The 22843-nt window shown below is 42.6% G+C and overlaps 3 protein-coding genes across 3 annotated transcripts; 2 read left to right on the top strand and 1 right to left on the bottom strand.

Moving 5' to 3' along the window:
• Nucleotides 1–5595: 5595 nt before the first annotated feature.
• LOC125771618 (uncharacterized) lies at nt 5596–11484 on the top strand. The gene is made up of 9 exons (XM_049442409.1): nt 5596–6152; nt 6247–6728; nt 6792–6928; nt 6994–7742; nt 8877–9383; nt 9474–9601; nt 9709–9845; nt 10414–11005; nt 11090–11484. Exons 1-9 carry the CDS (start codon nt 5925–5927, stop codon nt 11379–11381), a joined length of 3252 nt encoding a protein of 1083 aa, XP_049298366.1. The 5' UTR covers nt 5596–5924; the 3' UTR covers nt 11382–11484.
• A 1211-nt stretch (nt 11485–12695) lies between these two features.
• Nucleotides 12696–15395, top strand: LOC125771616 (esterase B1-like). Its single transcript, XM_049442407.1, has 5 exons — nt 12696–13506; nt 13591–13718; nt 13798–13934; nt 14293–14893; nt 14962–15395. The coding sequence occupies exons 1-5, from the start codon at nt 12892–12894 to the stop codon at nt 15251–15253; spliced, it is 1773 nt and encodes a 590-aa protein (XP_049298364.1). The 5' UTR covers nt 12696–12891; the 3' UTR covers nt 15254–15395.
• Nucleotides 15396–15462: 67 nt separating this feature from the next.
• On the bottom strand, nt 15463–20282 carry LOC125771617 (uncharacterized). Its single transcript, XM_049442408.1, has 3 exons — nt 19842–20282; nt 17022–17346; nt 15463–16671 (listed from the first exon to the last, which is right to left on the bottom strand). The coding sequence occupies exons 1-3, from the start codon at nt 19882–19884 to the stop codon at nt 15687–15689; spliced, it is 1353 nt and encodes a 450-aa protein (XP_049298365.1). The 5' UTR covers nt 19885–20282; the 3' UTR covers nt 15463–15686.
• Between the last annotated feature and the right edge of the window lie 2561 nt (nt 20283–22843).

The raw sequence follows: 22843 nt of genomic DNA, 5'->3' as shown, positions 1-22843 counted from the left end.
CGTAGAACTCACCTTTTCTTCGTAAATCAATTATTCAGCTACAATAAATGTACTCCAATCGGACATCAATATCTAAACCGCAAATCAAAGCACTACGGAAACCAATTTCCGTCGCTCACTACTAAAACCGTTTCATGGTTCTCTAGCTTCAGAATGAACCTTCTTTCTTATCAGTATGATAAAGAAATTGTTTGTTTTTTTTGCCACCCAAAAACCTTCGAAAACACCGAGGACCCGTTGTCCTTGCAAATGGTTTATGCTTTGCTATGGTTATATCATTTGTTCTTCGATCATTGGCCACTAAAAAAAAATACACCACGGAATGCAACAACTGGTCAATTAATAAAGAAACGACCAAAGCAAAGATTCTGCCACAAACCGAACCGATGGAGATATCGCACTGTCTATGCACCAAAGCACTTCCTGTTCGCAAATGTTTGTTTCACTTTCGCATTTCGCGTTTGTTTTTATTTTCTTTTGCTGTTCTGTTTTATTGCACTTTTTTCCTTCTACTGTAGCACGCCTTCGATGGTAAAGTCTGACTCAATTCCCCACTATCGAGTACTGTTTCCGATGCATGACAAATTATTCACGAATACGTTTGCAAAACTTCCAAAACCGCAAAGGTAACGCAAATCAAAAAACCACAGCACAATCTCGCTGTGTTTTATCAGAGCAAACCGATCACCGAAGGTGTAGTATACATGGTGAAAATTCTTTGAAGGATGCACCTTTTTTTACACACATTCACTTGTCATTCACTGTATTGTTTTTCATTTCCCAACGCACTCTAGACGGTTAGCAGAAAGTTCGGTTTTAGCAATTAGCGAAGTTGCAACTTTGGGTAAGATAACGCACCGTCCAAACGATGACCAACACTAGAATCCAATACCGACGGGAAGTGCTGTAACCTAGCGCGGATATTCCGGCGGGATAAGACGCAGCCTCTCGAACACACGGTACACTCTTCAATGTCGGATGCCACCGGATCTGGTTCGCGCGGGACCTTGGGACCCGCGTTGTAAAGTGGATATCCGCTTGCGAGACCGTGAGCCGACCACAGGAAGGATCATCCACTCGATGAGGTTTTCCTTTACGCGAAACATTCCATCCCTCCGTCCAACCTCATTTTGATGTCTCTCTCTCTCCGCATATCCCTCTCAGAGTTACACTAATAAAAGGAGTAACAAGGATGGCACCGCACGTATACTACTTACCCATCGCGTGGTGGTAGTTGGTAAAGGATTTTCCAGTAATGGCGACCGGACAAGAGTTTTTCCGACTCCGGTTCACACACACACCAGTGACAGTGTGTTGGAACAGTGCAGCACTAGTGGATGGGAATGAGAGATGATACTTACAAGAGCGACCCCCGTTTTTGGGAAGATGATGCAGAGCAGGCGCGCAACTACCATATCCCATCGCTTTTCGGCGCGTACGGTTGCATGGTAACGTTTGCTGGCGAACGAGGCGTGGCCTACTGGATTGCTAAAAACATCCTTGTTTCGCGCCAGTTGCATCATGGAGTAAGATAGTGCCATTTTCCTTTCCCCCAGCTGCTGCATCCCACCCTGTAACGTGTTGTGTAAATACCTTGGTTTTAGTCGACTACGAACAGTTCGCTCGCTGGTGTCCTGATAGTGATGAACAGGTTGCTCGTTTATAGCGGGTACGATAGAAAATAAAACCCTTCTGCGTGTATCTTCCGTATCCTCCCAGCAAACGTCGCATCTGCGTGTTTTTGCTACAATAAAATGGCATCATTTCACTTTTACTCATTCGACATTCAGCTTCTGTAGCATGTACCGTGACAGCGATACTAAACACACACACAAAACCTTACCTCGTGTGTGATGGTCGTCCATTTTTTGTCACCACGTTATGTTGGAGCTGAGGGAACGTTATGGCTTTATTTTCGTGTCCCTGCACAAATGGGTTCTGGCTAGGCGAGTCGTTAAAATGTCATGCATCCTTTATTGTGCTCGTTTTGTTGCGCTTCCCCTCCGTGCACGAAGGAATCAATGCGATCGAAGGGTTTGAACATGACTGGAACGAAAAACAAAAAAGAACTGGAACACATACAGTAGATGCTGGTACGAAGGAAGGACACACACGTGGAATATATTAAAATACAGGTGAACCTGTTTACGCTCGGGCTGGAGCATATTTCGTTGTGTCCCAGAGTCGATTTAAAGAACGGACTAGTAGTTCACAATAACGATTGGAAAACACGAGGAACAAGTGAACATATGTGGCTTTGTAAAATGAGTGCCACTAGGCAATTTAATGGGAAAGGATACGTGAAGTTGGTTCATTTAAATCTGGATCGATAGGGAACGAAACACTAGCAAAACGAGAGATTGATTTTTGAGTATAAAATTATTACTTGCTCCTTAAAACTCGTCGGATTGCAATGGGCAAAATACGTTATTTGAAGTGCCATTTTATCGAATTTGTAAATTGGTCATATTTTTAGAGAATTCTTGAGAACCATATTAGTTTCGCTTTAACACATAGTTTTAAAAACGCCTATTAACGTTGAAGTACAACAGTTTGTAATACGAATTACATACATTTAGGCGTAATTATTCCACAGCAAGTTGTGGCAACCATTCTGATAAGGGATCATTCAACTACGACGTAACGCCGGAAGGGGTTGGGGGGTTACGTTTTACGATTTATTTCAAAATTATTTTAGATACATACAAATACAGCAAACTTTCTGTGCTATTTTCACAAGAAATCACTGTGATACGATCATTGAACGATCGATAACGGCAGATCAAAAGTATCGAGCAGGTTTGTTACAAAACCTTTTATAAGCCCTATTTTATTTTTTGTGATAAGTTTATGCAAAAGAAATTTATTTCAACAAATTCACATTAAAATACAAAAATTTATAATTTTTTCTAAATTTCCAAAAAAAAAGGTAAGACTACAGCCTTAGAAAATTTTTAAACTTTTAGATTTTTTTTTATTTTTTTTATTTTTTTTATTTTTTCAATTTAAAGCAATATTTGAGTGAAGAGAAACTTATTTTAACAAATTCGCATTAAAATACATCAATTTAAATTTTTTGCAAAATTTCTCAAAACAAAACGTAAGGGGTAAGCCTTATGAAATTTTCGAGTTGAATTTTTTTCAAAATTTTATTTTTCTGATTTTTTATGCTTTTTTAATATAAAGCATTATTTGAGTGAAAAGAAACTTATTTTAACAAATTCGCATTAAAATATAACAATTTATAATTTTTTCTCAATTTCCTTAAAAAAGCTATAAACTGTTGCCTAAGGAGATTGACAAATTTGTGATTTTTTTTATTTTGTATTAATTTTTATTCTTTTTTCTATTTAAAGCATTATTTGAGTGAAAAGAAACATATTTCAACAAACTCGCATTCAAATACATCAATTTATAAATTTGGGAGTACTTCCAGCGTTACATTTTGTTACAATATGGTCGGAGGTGTGAAAAAAACCACAAGTTTTGTGTTACGTAATAGTTGTATCATCCCTAATCTCATTTATTATTTTGCCTACTATATATCTCTAGCACAACAAGAACGGATCTTTTGTATGCTGCAATACTCCAGATGTTCTTCTGCTTCTAACCGAACCAGATTTGCAAGACTAATTGCTTCATCCATTAATCTCTACACGCTCAGACAAACGCTCAGCAACTCGACACAACAATGAAACCGCCGCACACAACCGAAGAAACTTTTCTTTATTAGCATTACGGGGATCTTTTTTTTGCCTTCGCTCATATAAAAAGAAACTAAGCGCACAGACGTGCGGGCGAGATTCTGCTTCCGGCCACCGTTCAGAAGCATTCGCGCATAACGTCGCCCACAACGGGACCATCGTTAGGAGTGAGCAATTACGAATTTCATGCGTCACTTATCAAAAGTCCCGACACACCGAAAGCCGGTGACGTTCGTTGTCATTTTTTTCCACTACCTCCCCCTTGCCAGCTCTAGTGTCCTAGTGCATATCTTAATCGGGTGACGGGTGTAGTAACATTTTTCCCTTTGCAACATACGTACGTACTCCACATTATGGTTAGCATTCGGGACAGGATTATACGACGTTCCTCGTGGCTGCACGACATGAATCACTTCGATCAGGCTTGTCACATGACTTCCGGACCTCGGTCGAGGGTTGAAGGAAAAGATAGGAGGCCAAAACCAAAACGCAGCGCGTTGTTCTCTTTTCCAAAGGCAACACTTGAGTGAGAAGCGATAAAACAGATCTTTGTGAAAAGCGCTATTGACAGCGCAGCGAGGTATGGCGCTTTATTCAAAACGATAACCCCACCCCCCCGCTAGTAGATGTGTCAGTTAAGCGGACACATCACGTAAAAGTAACCCCAATTTATGATCCAATAATAAGCAGGTGATGCCACCATCGATGGAGGTGAGGCGAAAATTTATGGTCGCAGTTTCGCGGAAAATTGAGGCTTGCCCGGGACAAAACAATCTTCTAGAAGAGGCTCCCATGCTTGGTGTGTACAATCGATCTATAAAAGTGTGTTTTTTTTCTTGGTTCGGATATGTTTCGTAACATTAACACACCACAAAAGGGTCTAAGCTGATGTACTGCTGATAGGTTCATTTGGGTTGTCTTCGGTAAAATGATCCTCACTCGAAACACTTTACACCCTAACGCGGTTCGGCAAGGCGATACAACGGGTGGGTGAGAACTCATCAAAATAAGTGTACCACACCAGGTGAGAAGGTACCGAGTACATGGCACAAACTACGAAACCCCTCAATCAAGCACGTACAAAAGCCAACCCACAAACCGAGGCACATATCGGTGCCGTATGTACCCCTTCGGTGAGGGTGCGTACTTCTTGCCGATATCCTTTTTCATGTGACCCCGTTCGTTGGTGGCTAATAGGCAGTTTAAATGTTTTGTTAAAATCTAAAGCGATTATCTGTTGCAGATAACACTGCCAACAGGATCATAAAACATTGTCCCAGGATTAGGGCAAAGGGGGAAAATGTGAGCTCGTTCCCTCCAAAAAGGGATACACGTTCGTAGGTGGTTTTTCACTTTGTTGCTTTTCAACCCTTATGGTTGATGAATGTTTTGTATGTTTAGATGAGTTGGTGGTTTGACTGGCGTAAGAAATGCAAGGGGCTCGTGATTTCGTGCCAAGTGTCAATAAAGCGGTTCAGTATAATGGGCCTGTAGTAGTCACTTATGATTTAACATATTTCTATCTCCCGTCAAACGGTACAGGAACTTCTTCCACAGGGAAAATCAGCTGCTTGTAGTGGTGAGAGAATATTAAAATTATAGGAGATGAATAATAAATTTCTAAAATAATTATTTTAAGAAATAGTCTAGATTGTTTAACTCATTCAGTCAATTTATTCCATAACAGAAATAAAAAAAAACTCCAACCAAAATTAACATTTTTCGCAGCACAACCTGAACCCTGAAACAGCTAATAAAAACAAACACAATTTATGGTTCCAATTTGATTCGTTTGATTTTATTCTCGTCAATAAAGGTTTTGAAAACCTAATTTTAGACATCATTTGCTGTATTTCCCCATGTTTGCAGTGTGGAAAGTGGCGTTGAACTGTGATAAAAATAAACCCAAATAAATCGACTAACGATTTTTTTTCCTAACAAACTTTTTATGGTTCTCTTCCAGCCGCTGCTGCAATGCTTCTTCATTCACTGCTTCAGTCAGCAGAAAAAAAAGAAAAGAAACATCACACACTTTCGCTTCCAGTAACAAATTGGTTGGAGTTTTTAGCTCACGCAAACGATTGCATTTGCGCTAAGCGTTGAAATCAAGCGCTCACCACCAACACTACTAGCGCAGCCCAGTGTGATCAATGTGCCGGCCAGGCTGGCATTTAGTAAAGACTTCAACGCGATCGTACAGTCAAACCTTCAGTCAGCAAAATGCAACCCTTCCTAGCGGCTGTACTGCGGCTGTGCGTCGGACTGCTGAAGGCTTGGTTGAGCCGTGTTTGGCTTCAGCTGAGACCACCTTCGGCAAACATCTGCACCGTTACGATCGGGCCGGGTAAGGTGCGTGGTCTAACGTGTGTGACGGAGGATGGCACACATTACCATCATTTCAAGGGCATTCCCTATGCCGTGCCTCCAGTCGGTGATCTACGCTTTATGGTGAGTGATCGTTTGCCGTGCGTTGACAGTGAAGTGTACGCGATTGTTTTGATGACATACACACCTCTCAAACGATATCCCTTGCCTACTGCAGCCTCCCGTACCGCTGGAAACGTTCCAAAAGCCTGTGTTAGAGTGTTTCGTCGAGGGCAGCAAATGTTTACAGTACGATCAGATTCTTAACGTGCTGGTTGGATCAGAGGATGGTTTGTTTCTTAACGTTTACACGCCAAAACTGGCCGGTGAAAACTCTTCCGGACTTCCCGTGATGGTGTACGTACACGGTGGAGGGTTCCTGAGTGGCAGTGGTGACTCGTTCCTGTACGATCCAAGCTACTTTATGGAGCAACGTGTGGTGATCGTCACATTCAACTATCGGCTCGGGCCGCTCGGATTTCTAAGCTTCCCTGAGGCCGGTATTGAAGGAAATGCGGGACTGAAAGATCAGTTACTGGTGCTACGGTGGATTCAGCAGAACATTGCCCCGTTCGGAGGTGATCCGAACAATGTTACACTGTTTGGAGAAAGTGCAGGTGCTAAGGCGGCCTATCTGCACTATCTTTCTCCTGTTTCCAGGTAGTGTGTCAGCGCTCCGGCATCAAGACCAATCGTTTAAAGAAGAATACGTTTCATTTTTAGGAAATATTTCCATCGTGTGATCTGCCAAAGTGGTGTCGCTTGTTCCGACTTCGCCCTGCAAGTCGATCCAAGCGCAAAGGCACGCAAGCTAGCGAAATGTATGGGCTATCACGGTTCCTCTGATAGCGAAGCTCTAGGTAAGAACAGGACCTTCCTTTCAACAGTTTGATTCACTTTTAATTTTCTTTCTTTGCCTTTGCAGATGTCCTCATGAAAGCATCGGCCAAGGCTCTATTAAAACATCAACTAGAAACTTTAGGAGACGAAGAACAATATCAAGAATTAAAGTTTCCATTCCGTCCCGTCATAGAGAGGCCCCATCCTGGTGCCATTATCATTCAAAATCCTCTGGATGCTCTACAAACTGAACTTGATCCACCCATTCCCCTGATTACCGGGTGTAACAGTGGCGAAGGTATGGTCGCACTGGGAAAAGCTAAGAACCATCTCCACGAATACAATCTCCACCCGGAACGGTTACTTCCTCCCATGTTACACCTTCCCCCCGGGACAAATGCAAATGAGTTGGGCAAAACAGTAAAACAATTCTACTTCCAAACACGTCCAATCAGTGACGACACTCTACCAGCGCTGATGGATGTCCTATCGGACAATGAGTACATTACCGCAACAGTTACGGCAGCAGAACTGGTGGCCAAATATCAACCAAAGGTGAAACATTACTGTTACTACTTCACGCACGATGGTCGGTTGGGAAATACGAAGCAACTGCTAAATATGGCTCAGCTACCGGGTGTCTGCCATGGAGATGATGTGTTCTACATGTTTCGTTCTGCCCTAAATATGACCGTGCCGGATGATGCGGATGAAACCCGTGTTCGTAAAGCGTTCGTCAGGATGTGGAGCAATTTCGCTTACCTAGGTGATCCAACACCGGACAATGGTGACCGATCAAAGGGATTGACACGGTGGGACCCGGTAGAACCATGCGGGAAGGATTACTTTCGGTTACGATGTCTACAGATTGATGCGAGCTTAAAGATGGTACCGAATCCTTTCCTGAAGCGGAGCACTTTTTGGAGGGATCTGTTCCGGACGTACGGATATGGTTCAAGAATGTTACCAGAGTAAGAGTAGGGACGTGTTGTGGCGTATCACAGTCTCCTAATGCTTCGATCTCTTTGAGTATGTTTTATAATCTTTTAATCTTTTCACTCTATTCTAAGTACTGGTTGCGTTGAACAAGTATTGATCATACATACTGCTGGTCGTAAGAAGATCACTTGCGACATTGTATTAAAACTCGAATAAAATAATCCCATGCCATTCTCAAGTACCGTAAACTATTCCATTTTCCTGCCTTAATGTCATCTAATGGGACTGTCCCGATGTGAAGAATCTGGTCTAAATTTATCTGCCACCACATGCCACAGCCCCAATGAAGCTGACAAAGCAATTATTTTGATTCATGCTGTCAACAACACTCGGACCGCGTTGGTTTGTACTCTGGACCCAGCTGGAGCCTCTCCCTCTCCATGCAAAAGAGGATCGAACCAGCGTCACAACTTGCCACAGTAACCGGTCGGTCGCAAAACAACTGCGTGCGGCTAGTGAAGATAGCTAATCGCTTGGCTTGGTGAAATCACTCGTACCTCTCCTCCATGGACAATATGCCTCGTCCGCAATGTCTCGCGACTCGAGCGGTACGGGGTCTGGTCTCAATGAAGCACTACCAGTGTTTCCAGCGATAAGATACGGTTCGGCTCCTCTTGGATGGTACACCAGGCAATAGCATCAACTCCGGGAATGTGTATACATATATGGCTTTGTTCATGTGTGTGTCCCACTCCCTACCCCGGGGGATTGCGGTTCGGTTGTCAATATGTTCGCGCGCAAAGACGCGGATTTTTTTGCGATTAGTTCTACTTCACCGCGCGCACGGAACTGATCCGATCGTCGGCGCGTTTAGTGGTTGGGTTTGTGAACATTTCAGTGAGTCAAAGAACGAAAAACATGATGTTGACCAGAGCACGTGTTCTGCTCGATTTTGTTAGAAGTCTGCTACACTTTGCGTATGGATTGATTATATTTGTGGCACATCACAAATGGGTACGATTCTGGCCACCGTCCGTACGTCCGCTGGTTACAGTGAAACAGGGTAAGGTACGTGGCATTACCTCGACCTTGCCCAACGGTGGCCAGTATCACTACTTCAAGGGCATCCCGTACGCTGAGCCACCGGTTGGGAAGTTACGCTTTAGATCACCAGTTCCTTTGGAACGATTCCGCAAACCGATCGTTGATTGTTACGCCGAGCGGATCAATGGTGTGCAGAAAGATTTCTTCTCGTCGTATGTCAGTGGTGCCGAATCATGCCTCTACCTAAACGTGTATACACCCCGCTTACCCGGCGAAGCCGATACTACCAAAGGTGTTCCCCGGGTACCAGTAATGGTGTACATCCATGGTGGTGGCTTCATGAGTGGTAGCGGTAGCGGGTTCTTCTGCAATCCGGAATACTTCATCCAACAGGATGTGCTCGTCGTCACCATCAACTATCGGTTGGGACCGTTCGGATTCCTCTACCTGCCGTCCGCCGGTATCCCGGGAAATGCGGGCCTTAAAGATCAGGTATTATGTGGTCTGCGCGTCGTGTACGAAAAAATGGAAAGTGTTAACGATCAGTAACCGGAATTTGTTATTTGTTTTCCCCGCCGATAGTTACTCGCACTGAGATGGGTCAATGAAAACATTGCTCAATTCGGTGGCAATCCGGACAATGTAACATTGTTTGGCGAAAGTGCCGGTAGTATGTCGGCATATTTGCACTACCTCTCGCCAAACTCGAGGTAAGCGTTTTGCTAATCGAAACGATGACTAAGTATTTGCATGAGCCGACCATAATCAGCACTATTGCTCGATGTGTTTAACCTTTGATACATTTGCTTTATTGTAGGAAGTACATCCATCGGGTAATATGCCAGAGCGGTGTGGCCATTACGGACTCGTTCTTCCAGGTCGAGCCGGAAGAAAAGGCACGCAAATTGGGAAGATTTTTCGGCTACACCGGTAACACCGATCAGGGCGTGCTTGGTGAGTATGAAGCTGCTGATTTTTTGATAACTATGATACGATAAATTGTTCGATAAGGTTATCATCGTGGATGACTTTGAACGATTTTAACGATAGCTAACCAAACAGTGCTTTTAAAAAGGGTTGTTAGTCATGACAGCTTTCGGAATAGTTGAAGAATTCTATCGTTGTTAGCTAACGGAAGATTCTACATGATCTTACATAGATCTTAAGCAAATGACTTCCAAATATTGTGAACATCTTCTCAGATGTAAGGACACGTTAACAAGACATCCAATACAACAGTGAAGTAACTAACCCATATTATGTCAGTGTCAATCCATTTGGAAGTCACAATGCGCGCTCGGTATTGTTCACGCACCCCCATTGTGTTTGTTTAATAAATGAGTATTTGAATGTCTTTCAGCACTGCCACTACACGCGTCCGTAAAACGTCCTCCAACAAAGCTTAATTGTCGGAAAAAAACATGGAAACATGGAAACATAACTCACCGGCGCGTGTCACACTTGTTAGTGTCAGTAACCATCAATCATCGGTGTGCCCTTTCTTTCTTTTTTACTCCTCCAGAAACACTCGAAAAGGTACCAGCAAAAGAGCTGGCAAAACATCAAAACGAAGCGATCAGCGAGGCAGAAAAGCAACTGGCCCTGATCTTCATTTTCCGCCCGGTAATCGAACAGCACCAGACAGATGACAGTATCATCACAAAGCACCCGAAGGATCTGCTCAAGTCCTACGATACGCTTCGAATGCCACTGATGGAAGGTTGTAACGATGGCGAAGGTATTTTGGCCTTGCGCAGCCTGGGCAAACGATGGAAGTCGTTCGATAAAGCTCCGGAACGGTTTGTACCGGTATTGTTGGGTAGGTCACCGGATCTGGACCGGAGTGTCGTAGGTCGTGAGATCAAGCGATTCTATTTCGGCGATCGCGCCGTAAACGAACGTACGATCGATAAGATGTGCGATGTTATGTCCGACAACACGTTCATCACCAACTCCGTCACCAGTGCCGAATGGTTGGCAAAGTTTCAACCGAATGCGCCACACTTTCACTATCGCTTCACGTTCGATGGTCGGTTTAGTTTGCTGAAGCGGCTCTTCATGCTTTCCCATGTGGCCGGTGCTTGCCATGGTGATGATACGCTGTATATGTTCAAGTACGTTATCTGGAAACAGAACTAGATCTTAGTTGTTATGTAGTGTAGCTATTCTAATCTAATATCCAAATGTGTCATCCACAGTCCCGCATTCCTGCCGAAACTTCCTCCTAATAGTGCCGAGTGTCGTGTGCGTGACATCTTCATTGCTCTTTGGACCAGCTTTGCAAAGCACGGTGACCCAACGCGCGAAGTGCCCTCAAATTTGGTCCCGGTACGGTGGGAACCAGTTTCAAAGATTGCACGCGATTCGGACGACTTCCAGCTGGATTGTCTCGAGATTAACACCGTACCGCGAATGGTACGAAACCCGGGCGCTGGGCGGATAAAGTTTTGGCGTGATCTATTGAAAAAGTATCGTACCGACTATCTGTAACACGCCCCCAAAAACGTGTCAGCCGAGTATCACCCTGGGAAGCTACATGGCGATATTAACAGCGAGGTGCTAATGCGTGTAAAACATCTTACCAAATAAATGTCGGGTGTGAAATTATATAACAAGCAGACTCTTTTTTTTTTGTTTCATCTTGCGATGTTTCAAATATTTGTCCTAGCTGTTCGGCTGGATATTAATTAGCGCGGGATTTAAAACAAATGCATCGATGCGATGGCAGCTCGGGGCAGTTTACTAAGGGTGGGAAATGCAGCATGCAAGTACCTAGGAAAGTTTGTTTGTATCCCTGCCAAGTGTTGGTTTTATGTTCCAGTCCATCAAAAAAAGCATAAAACAAAGCGTATAACAAACTTGTGTTCTGTTTCAAGTTGTTATCTTTTAATTCCGGATTACTTTAGCACCTTTTTTAAGAGCTGTGATTAAAAACTCTTCTCTCAATGGCTGTTAATCTACAGGACAACTGAAGGTTATTTATATTTCCTCCCAAAAAAAAAACACATTCGCGTTTTGCGTAGATTAATTTTGGATGAACTTATGCTACAGCAAAAACTTTTGCGCTGAAGCGCTATAAACGTCTCATAAAACTTGCACAACCCCTCACAACCCAATTGTTTAGTGTGTCGACAATCACAGTGAAGCCACGGTGGCGTCCAACACCGATGCATTTGTATGCGTTCCAGCTGTAGTTTCCCTGCTCCCCACTTAAACAAGATTTCTCATTTCGTTCAGGGATTCTCACGTTGGGAAGTAATCAATGTGAATTAATGTAAAAATAATAATAAATCGTACTAGAGAAGAAATGTTTCAGTACGCTATGCTGAATTAAACGTAAAGATTTAATTAAATTTATTTTAAGTATCGCTTTTAACATTAAACTCAACTTAACATATTGAGTAATTTGTGTACTAAAGTGTATGAAATTCTGTAATATATCTGTAACATTTTTGTATTGTAAGCAGTTTTACAAAGCATGGCTAAAATACGATCGAAGACTAAGAAACACTTAAGCACTTACCGTTAGAAGACATTCACGATAATTTCTTGTCATAACAAAATATTCAATAAATTAATAATTTTCAATGTTACTGAGATATATTTTGGAAATTAAATCTTTTTTATTTGTAACTTGTTTGTATGAAAAATAATAAATTATGTTAAGAAATAGTTACAAAGCTCATTACACCAGTTGAGTAACCCTGCCGCGAACGCATTTTGAACGGAGCGCCACCATTCGCGGCACAAACAATACATAAACAAATCAACCGTCCATACCCACCCTTCAAGTCTCCCAAAGGGTGGTCAGTCAGTCGGTCAGTGAGGTTTGTTTGTCCGAACAGTTTGTTAGTAAACTGGCAGCTGATCAGTCGCACCGAAGGCAGTGCGTGTGTACCCGCTCGTTCCACATCGAGGATCGCCCGTCAAGTGCGTGTACATGCTTGGGTGCGTGCGTACCACCTACCTGTGTTTTCATGTGTGAGAGAGTGTTGGTACGATGGTGGAATGGGACAATTTGTGGCAATTCGTGCTAGCGGTGGTGCGACTCGGCAGAGGGGTCATCGCGTTCGTGATGCACCATCTGCACGTGCGGTTACGTCCTCCACGTGATTGTCCGGTCGTCACCGTACGGCAGGGCCAGTTGCGTGGTATTGCGGCACGGCTCCCAAATGGCGCTCGGTACTATTACTTCAAGGGAGTACCGTACGCGGAACCGCCAGTCGGGAAGCTACGGTTCAAAGCTCCAGTTCCTTTGGAACAGTTCCGTAAACCGATGCTCAACTGTTACGCCGAACGGAGCGACTACATACAGCTCGATTTCTTTTCCGGGTTTGTGTTTGGGTCGGAAAATGGACTCTTTTTGAATGTCTACACACCACAACTTCCGATGGATGGGGAAGAGACTCCGGGCAGTGGAAACGGATTACCCGTTATGGTGTTTCTACACGGTGGCGGCTTTGCTTGTGGCAGTGGTAGCAGTCTGTTCTACAATCCGGAATACTTTTTGCAACGTGGCGTACTGGTCGTTACCGTTAACTATCGCTTGGGTCCGTTCGGGTTCCTCTATCTACCCGAAGCCGGTATCGAGGGTAACGCTGGTCTCAAAGATCAAGTAAGTGCTCCGGCGCACAGGAATGCATCGATCTAAGGGCTCTGCAATTGCAATCATCCATTTTCTGTCTTTCTTTCGCTTCAGCTAATGGCACTCCGTTGGGTCAATCAAAATATTGCATGCTTCGGAGGCGATCCAACCAACGTAACGCTGTTCGGTGAAAGTGCTGGCAGTTTCTCGGCCTATCTGCACATGCTCTCACCAAACTCAAGGTATCGCTCGAGACTGAAACTGCCTTTCACGATCGTATTTACCAGAGACCGTTGCTAACATGATTTTCATCCAACGTAGGAAATATTTTCATCGAGTTATCTGCCAGAGTGGCGTTGTCTGCTCGAGTTCGTTTATGCAGGCAAACCCGCTAGAGATGGCCTTGAATCTCGCTCGTCACTTTGGTTACAGCGGCACAAGTCAACAGGGTGCGCTAGGTAGGTTTAAACATGCGTAATTGTATTTGTTTCTTCGGGGTGTTTTGATTGTGGAGCTTGATGGAAAAGTGTTTGAAACAAAGGTTAGTTTATGATGTGGAAAAAACGGTTTCCGGCTGATAATAATAATTTGTAAATTTACCCTGTTTCAATGAGGCATGATTTTGGAGATCAATTCATCATTAGTAACCCAAATTCGATTCAAATTTTTGTTAACATAACAGATATCGAAACAAAAATTTTTGTATTTTATTTAACAAATCCCATAAAAGCGAATCCGGTTCAATTGTAAACTAGTTCTAAATTAACCAATTTCGAAATATTATTTACATTTTGCTTCTCCGTATTTATCTTACAGAAACCCTGCAACAAGTTCCAGCTAAAAAATTAGCCTCCCAGCAACGTAAAGCCCTCGGACAACTTGCAGAAAAACAGGCTGATCTCGTCTTTATCTTTCTCCCAGTCGTCGAACAAACGCTTACGGACCATTCCATTATAACACAACCCCCAGAAGTGTTACTGAAAGCGTATGACACACTCCATATGCCGCTGCTCGAAGGTTGTAACGATGCGGAAGGCATACTCGGTCTGTACATTATACGGCGCAAGGCGGGCGTGGAAGATATGCGCCATCTTCCCGGCCGCATGACGGCCAAGTTGTTCCGTCATCTGACACCTGCGGAACGGACCGAGGTGACGAACAAGGTACGCAAGTTTTACTTCTCCGACGAACCACCGTCCGCGTGGTCTATCGATCAGGTCAAGCATCTGCTCACGGATGTGATCTTCATGAACGATTCCGCCATTAATGCCGAGTGGTTGGCCAAATATCAACCGAATCTGCGCCATTACCATTACCGTTTCACGTACGACGGTCGGTTTAGTTTGCTGAAGCGATTGTTCTTTAATGCGACCGTTACGGGAGCATGCCACGGTGACGATGTGCTGTACATGTTTAAGTGAGTAACAACGGATCATTGCATTTTTCCTTTTGTCATATGTAAGTTTTGTTTTTTCGTTTTTACAGTCCCAAGTTTTTGCCAAACTTTACACCTTCAACTGATGAGTGTCGTGTGCGAGATAATTTTGTCGCCCTGTGGACCAGCTTCGCCAAGCATGGCGATCCGTCGGTTGATTCGCGTGATGTAGTTGATGTGCAGTGGCATCCGGTAAGGAAAATTCCAACCGACGGTTCGACGAACTTCCAGCTCGACTGTCTCGAGATTAATGTGCAACCAGCAATGGTGACCGATCCGTGCAGGGAACGAGCGCACTTTTGGCGTGAACTACTAGAAGCGCACCAAAAGGATCACCTTTGAACGTGGGAAGAATGATTGTGATAAGCGGTGGATGTGTAGCTGTAAGCGGACTAAGGTAACTCCCTGACATTAGAGTTGCATCTAAGGAACTAAGTACATGACAATGGAAAACAGATATTAAATGTCTGACAGTTTATACTAACTCTTGTTTTTTTTTCAAAAAGTAGATAGATACTATTTAAATAAACTATTCACCCAACACACTCGCCTAAAATCTCTACGTAAAATATGTCATTTTATTGCTTTGAACTACATTTATTCCCTGTCTCGTTTAAACTGTGTCCCATGCCTAAGAAACCTTTTCATAAAAATCTATACCCTAGTATATTATGAATATAAACTCTCAATTACATTGCTTTTCGATAACCCTGTTCGTTGTTGTTTGTACTACCGGCAAACACATTTTCTTGCGACTTTTTATAAGAACTCCAACTCACTTTCCGTGTAGTCGCTTCAAACGATAAAGAATGAAAGATAGGGCCATTTCGTTGGTAAAGCGACCAATTGTGGTGTAGCAGAGATTGAGACACTGCGCCGTAAATCGAACGTTAGTTTGATCGCGGGCCGAAAGTAGCTTTAACTTGCTGTCATTTCTATACGTGCTCCATTCACTCTCGTCCTCAACCGTCGTCACTACCAATACTTGATTGTGCTTTAGGCCCAATATTTCACGCAGCTGATGTTCGGACGATTTTGTATGTTGCGACTGGTTGCCCTCTTCCTCTCCTGGGAGCTGTGTGTACGTACCGTTCGTTCCTGTTGTTACCGTGTCCAGGTAATTCTGGTTAATCTCATCCGGCAGCTCCTTAACCGTGTACAGCCGCAGCTGGTCAGTGAATATCGCACGATACATCGCTTCCACCTGTCGGTAACCATCGCGCGGTGTCAGGTAGTCCACTACTGCGTCCAGTTCCTCCTTCGTTATCAACGATCGACAGATGTACTCCTTCTTTAAGTCCAACGCGTACTGATAGCCGGGAATGCCAACAAGACGACGCGTCAGGAACATGATGCTTTCGTACGACAGGAAAGGCATGTAAGGTATAAACGCATCCACGATCGCTCCCATCATGTGGCGCAGCAGTTGTGTTTCGAGTTGGAGCGCTGGTACGAACACGTAACGAATCACAATATGACAGATCATCTCGACAACCTCCAGCCGGAACAGACACATGTTGTGTTCGTCGTGAACACCGAGCATAAAACCAAGCACAGCCCATAGGTGGATGAATGCTTCGCGATCCTCGCGATTATCGTAGCGAATGCCAAGCAGATGCGGTCGTACCAGGGCGAATCCCATGAATCCAAACGTGGTAAGTGCCATCTCCGGTTGGCTGATGAATCCTAGGTTACGCTTTTTCGCGCTATTCGAGGCACTCAGATGCATACGGCGTACTTGCGAGAGAGATTTCCATGATCTACAAAATTAGACAAGTGATCATCATTAAGAAAGCTATGGGCAATGAGTGGATTATTGATAAGTAAATCCTCAAATTTTTCGGAGTGGGAGTAATCCGAATCCGAGACATTCCAGAGTCCGTTAGATCCGTTAGATCTGGAGTAATTCGGAGTCAACTCCGGAGTAAATTTTGGAGTAAACTTCGGAGTAATTCCGGAGTATTTGCTCCGGAATTACTCTGGAGTGAAATCCGAATTAATCCGAAGTAATTGCTTCGGAGTATACTCCAGTTTTTATACGTCGGAGACAGAGTAGATGGATCCACTCCGGAGTACCCATCAATCCGGAGTAAATGGGGGCAATACTTACTTCGATCCTGGCACCAGGTCACACTCGTACCAATCGCTCATGTGCAGAAACGTCGATATGTACCGTTTGCGGGCTGTCTCCGTCGTACTTGATTTTTTCGTGTGCTCCAGAATGCGAAGCCCTTTCGGATCGGCCAACAATACCAACAGGCTACAGAAGTTGGCTTGAAGGATACCGAACCGGTTGTCGTTGTAGAACTTTTGGCCGCGCTTGAATTTGGTCTCGTCGAACCAGGCTGGAAGACGCATCTCCAGATCTGCTCCAGTTCCAACGTCACACGGTTTGGAAAAGGCCTCTAAAAGACTTATGAAATACTGCTTTGCCTCTGTGGTGAAAGTGAGAAGAAGGAAATGTAGTTGTAATTTTATTGAACTTCAGGAAAATTCTTCTAAGTCTACAAGGGAATTGCCAAACTTTTTTAATGAGGTCCTTCAACCCACCACTTACATTCCGCTAGAATATAACCCGATCTTACCCGACATTCTGTGAATCTTTCCAGACAAAATTCCATTATATTCTTAAAACTAGTTCAATGTCTGACACATGCATAAAAATTCTAGCATGCCACCAGATGGACTATACAATAGGAACTCGCAGATGATAAAGTCTCTCAGAATGTTGAATGAATGAAAAAATGAGCCAAGAACACTATCAAAAACAACTGTGAAATTGAGAGGAGTATAGTGCTCATAGGCGATCGTGATATTGCAGTTTTCCAGAACGTCAATTATCTTCGCAGCGAACATTCGCCACAATAACAATGCTCTTTAATCAGTTGCAATGTTAACACTTGGCACATATTCCCTACATATATGGGTCTGTCTTAAAACTGGTGATAAACCTCTTTGTTGGGGCTTCAATTTACATGAAAAACATATTGTGTAACAAATAAGTGCATACCAGACTAAAATAAGTATCAGTAATCAGTCAGTAGAATACAACTGGACAACCTACCCTATAAGGTTTCTTATAAAACTGTTCAGAAGATCATAAAGTAGCTCTGGTGTGTGATAAACAAGGAAGTAAATATAGTTATTGGCAATTAATTACGTTCATCCAACATGATTTATAAACTCGATTAACAACAATAACAACAACCATTCCACATCGCGCACCAAAAACGTTTTGTGCCAGCTTTTACCAGCACTACGAACCACCCTTATGAAGGGTAGCTTATATTCGCATTCTCATCACTAACCAACAATTAATTTCAAGCCTATTTTCTACACACGTGAACGAATGCGATTGAGATTTCGCTGAAAATCAACCTGCTTGCGGTTAGCAGTGAGAACGTTCCACCTTATGTGTCTCGTACGCCGAAAAGCTCATTACGAACCGCCGATACTTGCCGCCGAATGCCCTTCGTCATGGTCACTATTGTGTGCTATTCTTGGCACAAGCATTTTGTGTCGATCTTCAAAAATTTCAACTCTCGAGTGGACAGTGAAGTGTGACAGGAGAAGTAAGGAATTGGGAAAAATGGAGAAGAAACCAAAAAAAAGCCGCACACAATCAGGAACTTCTTTTCACATCTCTCGCATCCAGAAGAATAACTACACCCCGTTGTGTAATTCGCAAATGGCGGTAAGATAGGGCCGCGTTTTTTTGTTATTGTTCCTGCCTCTCATGGCAATAGTTGGATCATTTATATTGTGCATGAACCTCGATCCCTTCAATACAATTTAGCCCATGTTTGTTGTGTGGAATAGCCTTACATAAGAACGCCACAGCTTGTGGATGAGTAATGGAGGGCTTGTGTTTTGCTCAGATCGATCGTTGGCATCCCGCGGCGTATCTCCCTGATATAGGGTATGCAAAGGAAGCGTAGAAGATGAGTAAATTTACTCCACGAACATGTGAACTCAAAGTTACTACACATCATTGACGTATACAATCTTATCATCGTACACTATCACACGAGCCAGTTTTGCGCCAGCTGATTAAACTATCAGCGTCGTTTGTGCTCCAGACCCGAACTCAATACATTTGGAGTAAAGTGTGTTTTTATTTGTTTCTATTTTAATACAGACATTGAATCTAAATTAATTTGATAGTAAAACAAATATTGACTAACGATTCTTTAGGTGGCATGTTCTTCTGCTTTCAAAAAAAAAACACACAAAACAACGCAAACGAAGCGTCTCAATTAAATATGCATCAAGCTTACTGAACCAAATCGGGTGTTTTTAGCCACCGTTACGGATCGCTTACATGCTTATTTAAATGTAATTATTATTGTTTTTTTTGTTTGCAAAACACCCAACGACTAGAACACAGTGCCGGTGAGTGAACAAAGCAGACGATCTCACTATTTAACGGCCGATCGTTGTGATTAGCATGATCGTATGAATGTGAAATAGAGCCATTTAAGTATATTCCTCAAGCTGGGTTTTCTAGTTTTATCGCGTGCTGCTCGTAGAGATGGCGTGTGGAGGAAATCATCACTTTTCCTACACTTTTTCCTACGCGGCTGGGCGTTAATTGTTAGTGAAGTTGCGATTTTTTGTTTGTCTAAAAGTACACGCGTAAACTAACGAGATTGTCATTTCACACGATGATGTGAAAAAAAAACGTTGCAAACCGTCCATATGCCATTTGAACAAAGGAAAACAAGCATTTGAATGTGACACTTTGCACTTTGGGTTCGATTGCGCAGAATCTTGCCGAGGGTGGAAAATTCGAACGTGAGGAAAATTTCGAACAAATTTGACAACGAACCTCACCGGTGGATTATGCGCTTCCCTTACTGTCTGTTTTTCTTTAGGATGCATTTTCACTGTCACGGACAAAAACACACCTCCGCCCTCCCCAAACGCTTACCTTTCTCCTCCTCCGTAAGCTCCATCACGGGCGGAACCGTCATCGTGTGGCAGCTGTCTTTTTTGTCCCTTGTACGCTTACACGGTTCCCTATCGTTTCACACTGGTCACTGGCAGATAGTTCCGTAACAGCAACGACGAAGAAAAATAAAGAATTTTCCAAATTTCACAACCTTTTGTAATAGAATCTTTTCGGTGGCGCACACACAGTCCTTTGTATAAATGTTGAAGCAATAGTCAATGAAATTAAACTATTTAAAAAAACGGCACTACAAAATAAGTACACGGCTTTGTTTTGCTGCTGCAAACAGCTGCAACAGAGCGCATACGCGAACACAAGTCTATTGCCGTCGCGGGACCGAACTCGTATAAACCAGCGTCCGTTGGTGAACGCACCGAGAACCCGACCTAGAACGAACGAACGAACGTGATGGTGAGCAAATAAAGCGGGATTTAGCATCCAAACAGTGCCTTTACATTCATAGCGAAAGACGGAGAGATAGGGAGAGAGAGAGAGAGAAAAAGAGAAGCTTTACAACAAGCTTATCAACAAGAGGATCGAGTGCAACATTTCCCCATGGTCCTTTTTCAAGATCATCCACTGTTTTTTCGATCGATCACAGGAAATGCAACTTACCTTGATCTATACAATGCATTTGTCCCTGGGACCTTGGTTGGTCCCAGTTGGTTACATATTACGACTTGTTTCCCTACTCTCCCTGTTTACAAAAAAAAAGGCGACGGGCATCCATTTACTCAATCGATTTTAAATTGAAAGTAAAGTTTGCTCAAACAGCGTTGATATACACACACAAAAAAAACGAAACAAGTCACTTTGTTGTTACTTTGTTTATTGCATTTTGCGCTTTAAAATTGCACTGCGAAACTGCAAAACTAAACATCCCTCTGCGTCGCTCGGGAAGCACTCCAGAGGAGAAGCTTTAGCAAGATTCTAATTTATTCGTGCCGTCTCAGAAATGGAAGCTTCCAGTGGAAGTTACAAGCTTGCGTAATGTGCTCCGGACTATTAAATAGTGCCATTGCTGTATGCTGGGTGGAATTTTTATGAATAAATGTTTAAATAAGAAGACAGTCAGCAGACTGTGAAATATGATTGTTTTTTAATTGTAAAAAAAAAACCTTTTTTCTTAATTTTATTTCTTCATTCGCCCAAAGATCTCTCTGCATTGTACCATTTTCGGTTGCTTATTAGTAAAACCATTTAAAAGACAGCCACCGGATACAAATATTTGCCATCTTTTCTATGCCCTTTACACTACATAAACCACAAACGATGTGGATGTACTCGTTATGGATAATGAGAAAAACAATGCTAACAAAAAGTAACAAATTCTCCTGAAGCCATACACCGAATGTATTTCTCTTTGTATTTTTGTCACAATTTAAACAATCATGAACAAATGTTTAAAACGGAGAAAAGATGTGTAACGAACCATGCGGTGCAAGGAAAGGTGAACAGGAACCAGACCAGATAAAGCCAAGATGGCGGGCTACGAAGGCGTCGAGTTCAAGTTCATTGCGATCATCAGCGGCTGGGTTTTCAGTTTGGTGGGGAGAATGTATACATTTTTTTATCCTTACTTGGTCGAGGCGAATCCAGGTACTGTGTCGTACTGACACATTAATATAAACCGGTTCGAGGGTGAAAATTGCAGTTGCACCTAATGGTTGCGGTCGATCAGTTGGTGCAGTTGATAGTGCTAGCTAGAATCTAAACACTTGGACATGATGTAAACTGCATCTACGTGCCATGTCAATGACTCGCGGGTCTGGGCAGTTTGATAGTGTTCTTGGTATTGCAACGTGAATCACTTCCTTGTTTTTGCGTGCACGACTGAAAGCTATCATTACGAGTAAACTGTTCCGATTCGAACATGAACCACAACACAGCGTATGATTTGTTATCAAACATATGGCAATATAGACGTGACCGAGACTGAACTCAAATCAACCTCTAAAATTAATCAAACAACTTATAAAAAGGAATTATTTATTGAACAATATGTAAAGTGAATTCAAGATGAAATATTTGCATCTTGGGCATTCTTTAGCAACATGGTGTTCATGAACATTCACTCCATAATCCATTTTCACTTTTTTACTTTTTTATATATATATTTTATATATATATTTTAAATATATTTTTTATATATATATTAATTTTGTTTTGTTCTTTTTTTAATAAAACATTTTATTTGCTCACTCTTTGCTTTCTCACTGAAATTGTTGTTTTTTGTTGTTTGCAAGTCACTTCCGCCCAGCACAGTTGCACACAACACTTCCATACAAGCTTGTTGCATACAAACTCACAGTGGGCAAATGCGTGTACTAAATGATACATACAAAAAATATTTAAAAAATTATTTTTTAAAATCTTCTTCTTCTTTTTGGCTTGACCTTAGAGGTCATGCAGACCATTTCTGGCTTACTAAACTTGGGAGGACTCGGATGGAAACTGGCGCCACTTAACACATACACATCTTTTGGGGCTGTTCCTCTTTTCCAATATTGGTAAGAATTACAACTGGTTGAATGGATTTGTGCATTAATTTACTCTCTGTCTGTGCCTGAGGAAAGTAACGAGGATGGGTGAAGGACGTAATCAAAAATTGGTCAGGACATTAGGAATAAAAAAGAATTCGACGAACATCAGTCAGAAAAGGAGTTCAGATGTTGCTGAAGAAGCTGGCAATCATCAGGTAATAGGGGAAAAAATATGGAGATATATTCAGAAGTTGGAAGTCATCAGGTAATAGGAAAAAATTAATGAGATAGCATTACATATTTGAAGTCATCGGCAAAAAGGAGATAACTCTCGTTAGGCAAAGCATTATAAAGAAACATACAACATACATTACAAACAGCACAAACAATAGAGAACTGAGTACAATACCTTGAGGAACACCAGGAACTTGAGGAAGGGCAGGATAAACATCAAGAGAAACATGAGGACCAATTTTTACGCCGAGAGCCAAACAATTA

This window comes from Anopheles funestus, chromosome 3RL (assembly GCF_943734845.2).
Source record: "Anopheles funestus chromosome 3RL, idAnoFuneDA-416_04, whole genome shotgun sequence".
Taxonomy (NCBI): domain Eukaryota; kingdom Metazoa; phylum Arthropoda; class Insecta; order Diptera; family Culicidae; genus Anopheles; species Anopheles funestus.
The sequence above is the reverse complement of the archived record's forward strand: the minus strand, read 5'-3'. Positions and strand labels throughout refer to the sequence as shown.

What these genes read in the sequence shown, in the direction of transcription:
- LOC125771618 (XM_049442409.1), top strand. Translation starts at nt 5,925, where the DNA reads ATGCAACCCTTCCTAGCGGCTGTACTGCGGCTGTGCGTCGGACTGCTG. An exon ending in TATCTTTCTCCTGTTTCCAG is followed by an intron (nt 6,729 to 6,791) that starts GTAGTGTGTCAG and finishes TTTCATTTTTAG; the next exon opens with GAAATATTTCCATCGTGTGA. An exon ending in GGGACCCGGTAGAACCATGC is followed by an intron (nt 7,743 to 8,876) that starts GGGAAGGATTAC and finishes CGATTCTGGCCA; the next exon opens with CCGTCCGTACGTCCGCTGGT.
- LOC125771616 (XM_049442407.1), top strand. Translation starts at nt 12,892, where the DNA reads ATGGTGGAATGGGACAATTTGTGGCAATTCGTGCTAGCGGTGGTGCGA. An exon ending in ATGCTCTCACCAAACTCAAG is followed by an intron (nt 13,719 to 13,797) that starts GTATCGCTCGAG and finishes CATCCAACGTAG; the next exon opens with GAAATATTTTCATCGAGTTA. An exon ending in GATGTGCTGTACATGTTTAA is followed by an intron (nt 14,894 to 14,961) that starts GTGAGTAACAAC and finishes TCGTTTTTACAG; the next exon opens with TCCCAAGTTTTTGCCAAACT.
- LOC125771617 (XM_049442408.1), bottom strand. Translation starts at nt 19,884, where the DNA reads ATGACGGTTCCGCCCGTGATGGAGCTTACGGAGGAGGAGAAAG. An exon ending in GCTTACGGAGGAGGAGAAAG is followed by an intron (nt 17,347 to 19,841) that starts GTAAGCGTTTGG and finishes CTTTCACCACAG; the next exon opens with AGGCAAAGCAGTATTTCATA. An exon ending in GACCTGGTGCCAGGATCGAA is followed by an intron (nt 16,672 to 17,021) that starts GTAAGTATTGCC and finishes CTAATTTTGTAG; the next exon opens with ATCATGGAAATCTCTCTCGC.